Source organism: Lepidochelys kempii, chromosome 1 (assembly GCF_965140265.1).
Source record: "Lepidochelys kempii isolate rLepKem1 chromosome 1, rLepKem1.hap2, whole genome shotgun sequence".
Taxonomy (NCBI): domain Eukaryota; kingdom Metazoa; phylum Chordata; order Testudines; family Cheloniidae; genus Lepidochelys; species Lepidochelys kempii.
The window spans coordinates 250453342-250468843 of NC_133256.1; the positions used below are offsets into that span (position 1 = coordinate 250453342).

At 43.9% G+C, this 15502-nt stretch overlaps 1 protein-coding gene across 15 annotated transcripts in view; it reads right to left on the reverse strand.

Annotated features, from left to right (window-relative positions):
* PAH (phenylalanine hydroxylase) overlaps window positions 1-15502 on the reverse strand; it is a 140328-nt gene that overhangs the window by 56229 nt on the left and 68597 nt on the right. For all 15 annotated transcript variants that reach the window (XR_012156140.1, XM_073323649.1, XM_073323545.1 and 12 more), the window contains one exon: window positions 3545-3652. Coding sequence is in view for 14 of the 15 variants with exons in the window: in XM_073323649.1 (XP_073179750.1) it covers window positions 3545-3652 (108 nt within the window). In the remaining variant the exon portion in view is untranslated. The remainder of the gene's footprint in view (window positions 1-3544; window positions 3653-15502) is intronic.

The window sequence follows — 15502 nt, forward strand, 5'->3', positions numbered from 1 at the left end:
GAATAGTTATTAATGGTTTGCTGTCAAACTGGGAGGACATATCTAGTTGGGTCCTGCAGGGATCTGTCCTGGGTCCAGCACTAGTCAATATTTTCATTAGGGAGTATACTCATACAATTTGTGGATGACATCAACTGGGAGGGGTTGCAAGCACTTCAGGAGGACAGAATTAGACTCCAAAGTAACCTGGATAAACGGGAGAATTGGTCTGAAATCAACAAGATGACATTCACTAAAGACAAGTGTAAATTACTGCACTTAGGAGGGGAAAAAATTCAAATGCACAAACTACAAAATGGGAAATAACTGCTTAGCTAGTTGTACTGCAGAAAAGGATCTGGGGGTTATAATGGATCACACATTGAATATGAGCCAACAATGTGAAGCAGTTGCAAAATAGGTTAATGTTCAGGTGTATATTAACAGGTATGTCATGTGTAGAACACAGGAGGTAGTTCTTCTGCTCCACACAACACTGGTGAGGCCTCAGCTGGACTACTGTCTCCAGCTCGGGGCACCACAGTTTACAAAATGTGAACGAATTGGAAAGAATCCAGAGGAAAGCAACAGAAATGATAAAAGGTTGAGAAAACCTGACCTATGAAGAAAGGTTTCAACGTGCCCAGTTTTATTTGTCTTGAGTGGGGATCTGATAATCTTCCAACATTTTAAGGGCTGTTGTAAAGAGGATGGTGATCAGTTCTCCATGTCCATTGAAAGCAGGCAAAGAAATAATTAGCTTTATCTGTAGCAAGGAAGACTTAGGTTAGCTATTAGGAAAAACTGCAGAAGGATAGATAAGCACTGCAACAGGTTACCAAGGGAGGTTGTGCAATCTCCACCATTGGAGGTTAAGAACAGGTTAGACAAAACACCTGTCTGGAATGGTCTAGGTTTATTTCGTCCTGTCTGTCTCAGTGCAGAGGAAAGGGACTAGATGATCTCTCCAGGCGCTTCTAGCCCTACAATTCTATGACTTTCTAGGATTAATATTAAGAACTGTGTTTTTAATATTATACATTCTGCCACCTGTCCCCAGATGCTGCCTTCTCAGAACTCGCCTGGAGACAAGTTTCTCTAGCCCAGGACTCTGGCTACCTCTTGCCAGGTTCACTCTTCTTTTTCTCCCTAATCAATCTCTTTAATGTTATGCCTGAAGGCAGCCCTTTCCTTGCTGGTGTCTTTCCCTTTATAAGGCCCATGTGAATCAAAGTTTAAGACCAGAATGGACCACAAGATCATCTAGTCTGACCTTCTGTATATCACAGGCCACCAGCACTCACACACTAACCCCAACAACCAAAATTAGACCAAAGTATTACAGCCCCCAGGTGCCTTCCCTTAAGCCCAGCTGAGCAGCAGTAATCAGAGATGCACTGAACCCTGCTCCCTCTCAAAGGGGCTAGTCAGCCTGTGACAGCTGGCCTTTTCCTGTCCTGGTCCAAACTAGTTTTGTAGGCTGGCTGAAGAGGAGTCAAAAATTACCACAGCTAATAGAGAAGGGTCAATGCCAAAGCTATCACTCTCCACAAACTCTTGGGAGTTATCAGGAGCTATTCTTTTCCTTTCCTGTTTGTTTCCCCCCGTCCCCCCTCCCCATACACTCTCTCCTGTTGATTTAACCCAATATAGCCACACAGAAAACATGCCAATAGCCAGGCCAACACACAATAGTAATAAATTATTACGGAGCAGCTCCAAATGCATCACACTGGTCCTCGAACCACAATATGAAGATCTCTGTGGGGGACTAGGCTTAGCTTCAGTAGGCAACAGATTCATAGAATGCAGGCTCAGTTCCAAGGAACAATTTCATTTGAACCATATTTTGTAGCCTTTGTGTTGGCTTTCCCCACCCCCTATTTCATGCACAAATGTGGCATGGTTTTAAACAGATTAAGGAGGCTTAAACATGCCCATAGACAACCAGAAATCCATAGATTTCTTCCATGTGCAGTCTCCTTTGAGAAGGGCCCAAGGAATACCACCAAGCCAGACATGGTGCCTGCAGACAGGCTCCCCCAGTAAGAAAAAAAGATGTCCCCTGTACACCCTCAATTGAGTGAAAAAGATGTGACCAACAAAGCTGTTTCTAACCTGAACACTAAAGCCATTTTCATCCCCTCTGCTTCATGCAGTGGAAGGGGTGAAAAAAAAATGGAAAACCTGCTCCTTTGGCTGAACTCCTATTGAAAGGGAGGGCTGGGTAGGCTGAGTGTAAATGTCATCATGCCCCCCATCTGTCGAATTTCCTCTGTCCAGACTCTGCCTCTCTGGTGTTCCATGGTCATGGCCATGGTGGGAAGAGGGCGGGGGGCTGGGGGTGGTGTCACAGGGAGAGTGCTGAGTATAGCCTCATCCCCCTCCAGATTCATAAGTCTTTGCTCATATAAGATCATGCCAATCATTCTCTTGTTCCTATTCTTACCACAGGACAGGAATATGGATGGGATCAATAGGAGCATGGCAAATGTGCCGAGACAGGCACCTGGGAGCAGCGCAGAGTCACTGTATCTCTGTGTAAATATCCACACATGGAGTTAGTTAATGAGAAACAACTGTATGTGTAAACAACCCCTCAGGACGTGCATGTCGCTAAAAAGTGGAAATACTGTCAAAGGGCCATACTGCAATTCACAGGCTGACACTAGCTCTGATAGTTATGTACTCCCCTTCCATTTAATGAATTGAAGATGTCCTGAGACATTTTGTTTCCATTTGTACTATGCCTTTCATTTACTAGTCAATTCAATTTTCTAATAGAAAATATGTAGTCTGCAGTTCATCTGCCTAAACAATTGTGCAAAGAAACAATTGATTAATATTAAAGTTCTAAAAACCTAAGAAACCAGTGGATTTGCTTGGAATTATGTTCACAGCCCTATGTGTCACAACGAAGGCTGTCAAAGGTGTCACGAATTCCATGGGCTTTTTTTAAACATTATCCATGACATTTGGGGAAACGTGTGTGCATGTGCATGGATGACATTTTAAACAGCAATGCAGCTCCTTTCTTCCCACAGGAGCCCATATCCTGGGCCTGATTCTCAACTGCCTCACATCTTGTGTAGTGCTAAGCACCTCTGCAAAGTGGATGTAAAACGCTGCCATTCTGATCCAATCGCATTTTACACAGAATATGCACTCACTTTGTACAAGTGTCAGTGACTACACAGGGTGCAAGGAAGTGAAGCATCAGGCCTGATTATAATCTCTATACATTCATAGGTATGAAATATAGGGACACATCCACAGGCACACTCCACAAGCTAGTCAAATGCAACTACTTCTCAGGTACATTTTGTTCGCTAAATCGTTTTTTGAGAATGGGAAAAATTCAGATTTTTTTTTAACCCTTGCACAAGTGACTGAAGAGTTGGTTTTGAGGGGCTTTTTTTTAAAAAGTCATCTCTCAGCTGAAAGTAATCAAAGAAAATTAGACCCCAGAAAAGAAACACCCCCCAGCCCAGGATCATTTGAAAACAGGGGGGTAGCACTGGAAGTCCTGATATTTTAAAGACACAGAGAAAAGCAAAATATTTACCTCAAATATGCGCAGAACTTTAGCCAAAGCCCCAACCTTTTCTTTCAGAGAGACAATCAAAGAGATCATATCATTCTTATAGGGGTTTTCTTCAATGTACATAGTCTCCTGAAAGATAAAACAAACTCTTTTAAATTCAGCTATACAGGTAGGGCCCTATTCTGCTCTGCAGTAAGTCCCCTTTGCCCTCCTCCAGCCACTCAAAGTGGACTTACTGCTGCCTTAAACAGACATCTGAGCATTGCCCCAGCACAGGGAGCGCGCCAAGGCACAGCCGAAGTGTACTCTTGCCATCCTGGGTTAGCATAGGGAGCTGCTTCTGCTGGTGTAGCTTAGAAAAGTATTATGGCTACTCTGACGTATGCTGGGGATGAGCCACCCGTGCAAGGATGTGTCATGATTGGTGTCACTAAGCCCCCAACAATGTCCAGCTTCACCTCTCAGACACACCAAGCTCACTTCATGCACACTTGAGGATTTAACATTCGTTTATCTTATATATTGTGAAAAAAGACTTTCTTTTAGATTTTCCTTTCATTAAATCATTGCCTTAGGATTCAGCAGAACTACATACATACATGCATATGCAGTGCAGAGAGCCATCACAAGGTCTAGGCACCACTTACACCCTCAAAATAGCACTTCAGGGATGACTTTCGCTCAGGGTGGTACCAAAATTAAAGACACAGTGCAGCAAATGTAAAAAGTCAATGAAAGGCTGAATGACTAGTGACGGACGGTAAGATATGCTTGCGTTTATATTCATTCAAAACATATTATGTTTTCTTCCTCAAACAATTAAGCACAATTTCTACCATGCACTACCTAAGGCGTGCTCTGCCTGCATTACCATGGTGAGATTGCACCTCACAATCTTTAATGTATTTGTCCTCACAAAACGCCTCTGAGGTAGGAAAGTAATATTATCCCTGTTTTACAGAGGGGGAACTGAAGCACAGAGGCCCAGATCCTCAAAAGGTATTTAAATCAATAGGAGTTAGACACTTAACTTGGTTAGGTGCTTTCAAAAAAATCTCACTAAGTGCTTATCTGTATCTTTAGGTGCCTAAATGCCTGTGGAAAAATCTGACCCTAAGTGACATGCCCAAGGGCACACACAAGAAATCTGTGACTGAGCAGGAAAATAAACCCACAAGTCTCAGACTAGCACTCAATTCACTAGACCATCTTTTCCATTTCTCTCGAAGATATTCTTCAGAACTGTATTTTCGGGGTCATCTCCAGAGAGCATTCCTCATGCAGAACTCCTACTAAAATCACTGAGAGTTCGGTGTAAGACAAAAACAACGCCAGGATAGAGGCCTTGCTAAGAGCAAAGGCAGAGTCTGCAGCCTTTGGTTCAGCAAGGGAATCTGGCTTTCCTTGTACCCCCAGTACTGCCCCTGAAGTCAAAAGGGAAGGACTCATTGAGGGACAACATTTTCTGGCGCAGTGATACACAGAACAATGTTCATTTTAAAAATAAATTATTGTTACTTCTCCAGACCAGCTTTTGTACTTGTGTTAGACTGTGCACTGATCACCAGAGGCTGAGGGAACATTTTCTGCCAGGTGCCACTCCCTTTGGGATGCTCAAATAGCACAAAGAGGATTCTCCCAGTATGGGGAGTCTCCAGAGGGCGTAGGGCTGGTATAGATTATAAGCTATTTGGAGCAGGGACTGTCTTTTTGTTCTGTGTTTGTATGGTGCCTAGCACAGTGAGGTCCTGGTCCAGGACTGGGGCTGCTAGGTGCTACAGTAATACAAATATAGCACCTTTCAGCCGTGGGTTTCAAAACACCGTACAATCATTAACTAACTATAGATTACAACACTATTGCATGGTAGGTAAGGGATATAGAGAGGTCACTTCACCATGCCATTAGGGGGTGTGAAAGTAGAATGAATTATATTGAAATTATAATTCATTAAAGAAATGCTACTTGAAGGGTTTGTTGAAATATAGTTGTCAGGAAGAGAAACATTAAGCAGTGTGAGACAATGGGTCCTCAAACTAATTAACTTAGAGCTCCTACTGAGCTAGGAGATTGGTAAATGTTAGTATGCAAATAAGATATGTATGTATATTTGTCAGTTTCTGCTTTCTTTTGTCTCTTATGTTAAATTGGCTTTGGCTTAGCTGTATAAATAAGCTATCTTGAGCCTCAGAGAGGGGCTCACATCTGGGTGCATTAGCAAAGCGCTTTGCTAATAAACAGAGTGGTCTGACAAATTATGGGAGTCCTGAATCTGACTTTGACAATTTGGAGGCTCCACCGAGATGGCAACCATCTTCACTGGGGCCGTGTGACTCCTGACTGTTCTTAGGACGGCTGTGGCAAGCCGGCACCTGGGCATTTGGCCCGAGCAGTCCTCCGCCAGAACGGAAGGGTGCATGACCACAGTGAAGTCTACGCTATCGAACCTGTTGGTTCCTACTCTGTTCTGGTAGGGATCCGACATCAGGAATCTGGTCAGGTAATTATTTCTGTGTTTTGTCCAGACTGAGGACTGTCTTGTCTCTGCGTCTATCCGTCCTCCCTGTGCTGTGTTTGAGTCTGGGCGCTGTCTCCGTCCGGGGATCGGCTGATCAAAAGGTTCCTGTCCCCACGGTCTGAGTGAGTGAAATATGCACAATCGCAGCCGCACCGCGCCTTGGGTAAAACCTTTGGTGTGAAAGCAAGGGCGATTGAGGCAGTAGCCTGTGGGCTCCTTTTGTGTGTTGCACCGGGCATCGCTCCGACGAACCCGACTTTCCTTCTTGTGTGATTGGTGTGTAAAGTCCTCCTGTATGGGTAACCAGACTTCTAAGTCGGGACAGTTCCCTAAAGGAACGCCGGCTCAGTTTATGTATTTTAGGAAGAGTCCGGACTCCTGTAAATTTCTGGAAAAATGGTCTAGGCTAAGGGGGTCAGGTAGAGTGGCTACTACCACCACTACGCTTCTGTCCCCAGAAGCCTTTACAGCTATTCTGAGGGAAAATGGGCCCTTTTCCCACAGAAATGGTCTATAAGGGACTGCAGCAGGCAGAGAGAGAATCTGATCAAAATTGTTTGACTATTGGGTAATGTAATCAAAATCACTAAAGGATGTAAGGGGTTTCTATTGGAACTTAACTTGGCTGCTCCTGGTTGTGTCTAGTTGTACAAGATGGAAGTGTAATCGGGGTACAGTTGTGTAAAAGAGTAATCACAGTGCAAGGGATGTTAGGCAAAAGAGAATTTTGTGTGTGTGTATAGTGCTAAAGTCTGAAGCTGTGTCTCAGCTATTACCTGAGAATAAACTTATAGCTTGGTACAGCAGAGAAACTATTGCAATCATGGTCTGTTGCACAAGAGGGGAAACTGAGGTATACCACCTCATGAATTTCATAAATGATCAGTGAGTGGGGTAATTCACTAGCCTGACTATAGAACAGCCTGACTATAGAACAAAATAAGTATAGTCTGGAGGTAATTCTTCTGTTTTTCCTGCAATTAGCAAGGAAATTTGTAAAAGAAAGTGGTATTATTATTAAGCAATAATCTGTCCCCACCAGGGGGGTGGAAATTGTTTCTTTTGTTTTTAGACTTTACAAGCAAGCTGGCGCCAGAAGAAGAAAAACTCAGAATACCATGGATCTATGTTTTGTGTTGTTTGTCTGTGGTGTTGGTCTTGTTGCTAGCATTTTTGTGTTTTAATGAACAGAAAACCTCATGACATGTGTGGGGGATGGCTTCACAAGGCTGACCTGGGAGGGGCGGGGGGGAAAGAGGTGTATGGGAATGCAAAAGGCTAACTCAGGAGAATCCCAAAATTCAGGGGCCACTGTTAGGATCTTGGGACAAAGACCGAGTAGACGTCTTAAAAGACAAACTCGGCCAACCTAAAACTAAATTGGCAAAAGGAGAGGTTGATTGTTTCATGCAGTGGTGGGAAGAGGCAAATCATAGGTGGACAGAATCAAAACTTGCCTCTCTCAAAGATTCTGGCTTCTATCCCACCAGATGCAACTCATTTTACTGTTGTTGGTTTGTGCTCTGCTTTCTTTTCTGTCCAGGTTCACCCTGACTCCCAGTTCCCGTTTGCCTTTTCTTACAAGGGGCAACAGTACACATGGACCACACTGCCCCAGGGGTATACTGAAAGCCCATCATATTTTCCCCAAGCATTAGCCCGAGACCTTGCTGACCTTGTTTTCCCGTCCAGGTCCACACTAGTCCAATATGTAGCTGATCTACTCCTCTGTTCCCCTTCATTGTCTGCCTCTGAAACTGACTCTTCAGTGCTCCTTACTGCCCTAGCAAATAAGGGTCACAAAGCTTCTCGCTCTAAACTACAACTCTGTCAAGCTTCTGTCACATACCTTGGCTTTCCCCTCTCCCAGGGTTCCTGTGCACTTTCTCCCACCCGCGTCCAAGCTATCCTTAGCTTTCCCCGACCCCGCTCCCCACGCCAGGTCCGGAAGTTTTTAGGCATGGCTGGATTTTGCAGACAATGGATTCCCCAATATGCCTCCCTTGCAAAACCTCTCCAGGAACTCACTCGATTCTCTGTGCCTGACCCCATGCCGTGGCCCTGAGGCCAATTCTGCCTTTGTTTCCCTCAAACAGGGTTTGGCTTCTGCCCCTGCCTTAGGGCTGCCTGACTATTCTAAGCCTTTTACCCTTTTCTGCCACGAACAATCTGGGTGTGCACTTGGAGTTCTCACTCAGATGCACGGAGAAAAGAACCGCCCAGTGGCTTATTTCTCTGCCACTTTAGACCCTGTTGCCCAAGGCTTACCCCCCTGCCTGCGTGCTGTGGCTGCTGCAACGCGTCTAGTCAAAATGTCTGATTCCTTTGTTCTCCGCTCTCCTCTTACCCTCCTGGTCCCTCACTGACCTCACCCTGCTCCAAGACTCTGCCCCAGAAACTGAGAGAGAATCCTGGGTTGCCCAAGGTTGCTCTCTACATCCCGATTCCTTTTGGCACTCGCCTACTGGCACCTTTATAGCCCCCTTTTCACTCTACCCATCTCTGGCTGCCCTGCTACACAGTGTTTCGCATGTAGGAAAGGAGGGGATGGTCTCTGCTGTAACAAAGACAGGATGGTGGGCCCCTCCATTTTAGCTCTTTTACAGCCCGCCACTGTGCGGCCTGTACCATTTGCCAAAGCCATAATATTGGTAAACCTGTAAAAGTGGCCCAGGGGTTCTCTCTCTCAGGCCTCAAGCACCGTTCTTGCACAAAATGCCTAAGTGTCAACAATATGAATTTATATTGGTTATGGTATGTTTATCCTCTGGTTGGATTGAAGCCTCTCCTTGTCGCAAGGCTGACTCACTGTCTGTTGCCAAATGTTTGTTAAATCATATTATGCCTGTCAAGGGAATTCCTGCTACTCTGTCCAGTGATCGGGGTACGCATTTTACTGGACAACTTGTTCAACACCTGGACCATATATTGCATATCAAACATCTGTTGCACTGTCCCTACCACCCACAGAGTGCAGGTGCAGTTGAAAGACCAAATGGTGTACTTAAGAATAAGCTTGCTAAAATTTGTGACTCTACAGGATTAAGCTGGCCAGTAGCCCTTATGGACATGAGATCCACTCCATCCCAAAGGCATAAATTAAGTCCCTTTTGAAATTGTTATGGGACGCCCTATGCGAGCTATGACTACCATCACTCCCGTTCCAGATTTGACTCACAGTGCGCTCCTTCAGTATTGCAAGGGACTAATGCAAGCTGTAAGTCACTTCCATTCACAGGTTCGAGTCGCCTGGCCCACGGAACCCACCTCCGACGCGTGCCACAACCTAGAGCCAGGTGATTGGGTCTACGTACGGCGCCATCATCGAAAGCACGTCGTGGAGCCCTGGTGGAAGGGTCCTCATCAGGTACTGCTTACTACACAGACGACTGTTAAACTATCTGGCATCGCAGCGTGGATACATGCTTCACAGTGTAAGAAGGCACCACCCCCAGAGAACCAATCACCACCTCAGGACAACGCAGAGTCAATTTTGACTCCAAAAGAAGACGTAGAGGAACAGTCTGCAATACCTTACAATCTACGCTCTCATAAGAGTTGCCAGAAGCAGACGACGAACAAAAAAAAAAAAAGCAGTAGCGAGCCTAGCGCTTGGTGGGCGTAAAACCGTGACTGCGATTCCCTCAGTTGAGGTTGTCAGAACCAGAAGAGCCTTGCCTCCAACATGCGCCTCTGCCTGTTCCTCGGCTGCTGGTATCTTACGGTCTGGGGAGACCACGATGACAATTCTTTTATCCAGCAGCAGGTGTGGATAGCTCAGACCCTTAATATTTCTAATTGCTGGGTCTGCAGCCACATCCCAGCCCACTCTCAAACTGGTGTTCCTGTCCTGGCTATCCCACTCAAGTCCTCAGACCTCACTGGAGGATCTCGTCCGTTTAACAAAATATGGAACAGCAATGACACTTGGGAAGCAGTGGGAATAAATGCATCTAAATGGATAAGTGTGGTGGAGGGAAAAGGTCATTGGTGTTGGGTGTTAAATGGGACAGGGCTGGATCTGGGGAAAAGCCGTTGCCTTCAGCATATTGTGGCCAATGGTGTATGGGATTATTCAAACAAAACTAAAAAGTGGCGGGCCGGGTATGGAGATATGAATTTTTTCTCAACCTGGGATCAAACAGAGAAATCAATCTCATGTTCCCCCTACAGTAACCTTAGTGAACACAATACAATCTTTCAATGTCATGCAAATAACACCACTCCTCGTGAGGAGAATTACCCTGTACCCTTTGGGGGACACTACTCCTCCTTTGCAAACACCTATATGACAAATGGGTGCAACCGACCCTTCCCGGCCTTAATAGGCCATCACTGGGTGTGTGGGACCAGAGCTTATACCGCACTACCAGCTAATTGGTCAGGAATCTGTTATCCCGCCCGACTCTTCCCACAATTCCGAGTGCTAGGAACCTTCCCTCGAGAACGCCTCCACAATTTCAGGCGAAAAAGAAGGGACTTAACAGATGCCCAATGGTATGTAAATAACATAAGCCCCTTAACCTGGGAAGAGGCCATTGGCAGTTCCTTAATATCATTAGGGGGAGTAATACATCATGCAAAAAGGGTCCTAAGGTTACAAGCAGTAGTTGAAATAATGGCAAATGAAACCGGAGAAAGTTTAAGAGCCCTGGCCAAAGAATCAGGGGCAATCTGACAGATGGCCCTCCAAAACTGTCAGACATTGGACAAAGTGCTGGTGGCAAAAGGAGGGACTTGTGCTCTCATTGGAAAAGACTGCTGTGTGTATACACCAGACAACACCAATGAGGTAATAGCTCGTGCTAGCCACTTAGAACAAATCACATATCTTCCCCACGAAGAGCCAAGTTCTTTATGGAAGTGGCTAAGTAACCTTTTCAATTTCTCTGGCATAGGAAACTGGTTGTTTTAGGGAGCCCTAACTCTCCTGTTTGGAATCCTAATAATTTTTGTATGTTTTCAGTTACTTTCCTGTTGTATCCAAAATTGTGTCAGGCATGCTACACAGATAGCTGCCCCAAACCAGAGTGCTAATTTGATAATTTCAAATATCACTGATGAACAAAGAGATAAAGAACGATCGATATGTGGAACCCAGTCATTGTTGGTCATTGTGTAGCTTGACCAAAAGGAGGGATTGTGAAAGTAGAATGAATTATATTGAAATTATAATTCATTAAAGAAATGCTACTTGAAGGGTTTGTTGAAATATAGTTGTCAGGAAGAGAAACATTAAGGAGTGCGAGACAATGGGTCCTCAAACTAATTAACTTAGAGCGCCTACTGAGCTAGGAGATTGGTAAACGTTAATATGCAAATAAGATATGTATGTATATTTGTCAGTTTCTGCTTTCTTTTGTCTCTTATGTTAAATTGGCTTTGGCTTAGCTGTATAAATAAGTTATCTTGAGCCTCAGAGAGGGGCTCACATCTGGGTGCATTAGCAAAGTGCTTTGCTAATAAACAGAGTGGTCTGACAAATTATGTCAGTCCTGAATCTGACTTTGACAGGGTAAACCAGCAGCTGTTTCACAGCATACAAACAACATTAAGTAATAGTTTAGGATGGGATGTGAAAAATAGCAGTACCAGTGCAAACTGTTCCAACTTTAACTCATCTCCCCAGTTGTGCAAAGAAGCATGGGATCAAAGCACAAATAAGCACGTGATTGAGGGGTCTACATGGTTTGGGAAGGGGTGGGTAAAACCCTTGTGTAGAGACAAAGGCTAAAACACTGCAGCGTAGAGGAAAGATTGCCATCTATTGAATCATCAACACCACTTCCCACAACATGTTTGTTTTCTGGAGGCTTCTCATATGAATACCTCCCCATTCCAACTCTACTTAGCTTGTGAAGCCTGAGGGAAACAGCAGTAGTAGACAGTATGGCAGCAGACTAATGGAAGCCATTCACACAAGAAGCACTTGTGTAAGAAAAAGGTCAATAGTCTGCACGATTTAATGAGGAAAAATTTTAACCAATGAGAAACAATTCTAAAATATTAGCACCAGATGAGTTTGATGTTCTGTATGCAAGTCAGTTTTTTGGGGGAAAAAACAAATCTATTACACAGACGTCAGGCAAGTGGAGAGGGCATTTAACTTTAAAAAGCTGTGTTCTAAAACATATTCAAATCCAGGCAACAGTGCAATTAAAATAATATTTAGAACCCTGTACAGAGCTCCATAATAGCTCAGATTAATATGTCTGACAAAGGAGGAAGCTGTGAGTTGGCATGGTATATAATCAGAGGTGCAAAACCTGCACAGTAACTATAAAAACTGATCTTTTTAGATCACGTGACTTTAACCATGTACTCAAACCCTAATAAATTCCGTTTGGCCCTTAACTTTAATGTGTTGAATCGAGTCATTTTTAAAACAAAACAGGAACAGAGGCTTTTCTACTCTTGGAAATTGGCAACATTGTTTTGCGATGTGTAGTTCTTTATGCCTCAGACATGTTGCAATAGACCAGTGGTTCCCAAACTGTGGTTTATGTAACACTGGTGGTACATGAGCTTGTAGGAAGGAGTATACTGTGAACAGGGCAGTCTGTGCCCTTTTAGGGGTAGTGAAGACTGGACCAGTCAGCTGCTGTCTAGGACATGGCTCCTTTAAGGAAACAGGTATTCAAGGGAGCAGCAGATTAGCCAGAGGAGTCTCAGTCATCAAGTAGCTACCTTCTTAACTTAATCAAACTCCACTGTTAAGTGACTCCAAGAGAGAGAGGGGAGACAGCCTGAAGAAGAGAATTACAAGGGATCTGTTGTGTCAAAATTAACTACATTGGCTAACCCAGCAGAATTACCTACCTTGCTGTTTCTGAGCATGTCACTTCTCAAGCAGTTTGAGCATCTCAGTGAATCTCTTGTGCTCATTTTGCCCTTAACGGTCTTCAGAATTTGCTACTTGTTGAAAACGAGGGTACCGGGGTAGGGGAGGGGAAGGAGGCAAATTGGAGAGGACGGAGGGGCAGAATTAGTGCAGCAGCCAAACAAACAGAGGAGGGTAAAGGGGATGGAGAGAGGGGAGGAAGAGGAGCAGAGAGGCAACACTGGGAACAGGATGGGTGAGCCAAGATTTAAGACAGGAGGAGTTGCGTTTTGAAGAAATTGCACACTTAAATACAACTTCTATAAATAGAGTATAATTTGTATTTTTAAGTGTTCATATATGAGAAGACTCAAAAAATGCTGTTGTAGAAGGCACTGGTGAGACCTCATCTGGAATATTATATATAATTCTGGTCAACCAAGTTCACGTGAGATGAATTCAGGCTAGAACAGGTGCAGAGAAGGGCAAAGTGCAGATGTTGGCCTGTTATCTGACCTGCTGGGATAATCACAATGAACTGCAGAGATCTGCAAACCTACACATCCAGCCAAGAGGAAGGGGGAAGAAGTCTCCACCCACAGAGAGGTGCCTTTAAGGAGATTGAGGAGGGGTCAGAAGTGCAGTTAGCCCCAAACTATGACTTTAATGTTTTTAATGAAGTAAATACTAATGGGAATTGTGTGATCATGGGAGACTTTAACTTCACAGATATAGACTGGAGGACAAGTGCTAGTAATAACAATAGGGCTCAGATTTTCCTGGATGCGATAGCTGATGGATTCCTTCATCAAGTAGTTGCTGAACCAACAAGAGGGGATGCCATTTTAGATTTGGTTTTGGTGAGTAGTGAGGACTTCATAGAAGACATGGTTGTAGGGGACAATCTTGGTTCCAGCGATCATGAGCTCATTCAGTTCAAACTAAATGGAAGGATAAACAAAAATAGATCTGTGACTAGGGTTTTTGATTTCAAAAGGGTTAACTTTAAAAAATGAAGGAAATTAGTTAGGGAAGTGGATTGGACTGAAGAGCTAAAGGCGGAGGAGGCCTGGAATTACTTCAAGTCAAGGTTGCACAAGCTATCAGAAGCCTGCATCCCAAGAAAGGGGAAAAAATCATAGGCAGGAGTTGTAGACCAAGCTGGATGAGCAAGCATCTCAGAGAGGTGATTAAGAAAAAGCAGAAAGCCTACAAGGAGTGGAAGATGGCAGAGATCAGCAAGGAAAGCTACCTTACTGAGGTCAGAACATGTAGGGATAAAGTGAGAAGGCGAAAAGCCATGTAGAGTTGGACCTTGCAAAGGGAATTAAAACCAATAGTAAAAAGTTCTATAGCCATATAAATAAGAAGAAAACAAAGAAAGAAGAAGTGGGACCGCTAAACACTGAGGATGGAGTGGAGGTTAAGGATAATTTAGGCATGACCCAATATCTAAACAAATATTTTGCCTCAGTCTTTAATGAGGCTAATGAGGAGCTTAGGGATAATGGTAGGATGACAAATGGGAATGAGGATATGGAGGTAGATATTACCACATGTGAGGCAGAAGCCAAACTCGAACAGCTTAATGAGACTATCTGGGCCCCCCGATTTAATCTTCATCCAAGAATATTAAAGGAACTGGCACATGAAATTGCAAGCCCATTAGCAAGAATTTTTAATGAATCTGTAAACTCAGGGGCTGTATTGTATGACTGGAGAATTGCGAACATAGATCCTATTTTTAAGAAAGAGGGAAAACATGATCCAGGAAACTTCAGGCCAGTTAGTTTGACATCTGTAGTATGCATGGTCTTGGAAAAAGTTTTGAAGGAGAAAGTAGTTAAGGACATTGAGGTCAATGGTAATTTGGACAAAATACAACATGGTTTTACAAAAGGTAGATTGTGTCAAACCAACCTGATCTCCTCCTTTTGAGAAGGTAACAGATTTTTTGGACAAAGGAAACGCAGTGGATCTAATTTACCTGAATTTCAGTAAGGCATTTGATACGGTTCCACATGGGGAGTTTTCAGCTAAATTGGAAAAGATGGGGATCAATATGAAAATTGAAAGGTGGATAAGGAACTGGTTAAAGGGGACACTACAACCAGTCATACTGAAAGGTGAACTGTCAGACTGGAAGAAGGTTACTAGTGGAATTCCTCAGGGATCAGTTTTGGGACCAATCTTATTTAATCTTTTTATTACTGACCTCAGCACAAAAAGTGGGAATGTGCTAATAAAGTTTGCAGATGACACGAAGCTAGGAGGTATTGCCAATACAGAAAGGGAATGGGATATCATACAGGAAGATCTGGATGACTTTGTAAACTGGAGTAATAGTAATAGGAGGAAATTTAATAGTGAAAAGTGCAAGGTCATGCATTTAGGGATTTTTGTTATAAACTGGGGATGCATCACTTGGAAATAACAGAGGAGGGGGACGACCTCAGAGTATTAGTTGATCACAGGATGACTGTGAGCCGCCAATGTGATATGGCTGTGAAAAAAGCTAATGCGGTCTTGGGATGCATCAGGCAAGGTATTTCCAGTAGAGATAAGGAGGTGTTAGTACCGTTATATAAGGCACTGGTGAGACCTCATCTGGAATACTGTGTGCAGGTCTGGTCTCCCATGT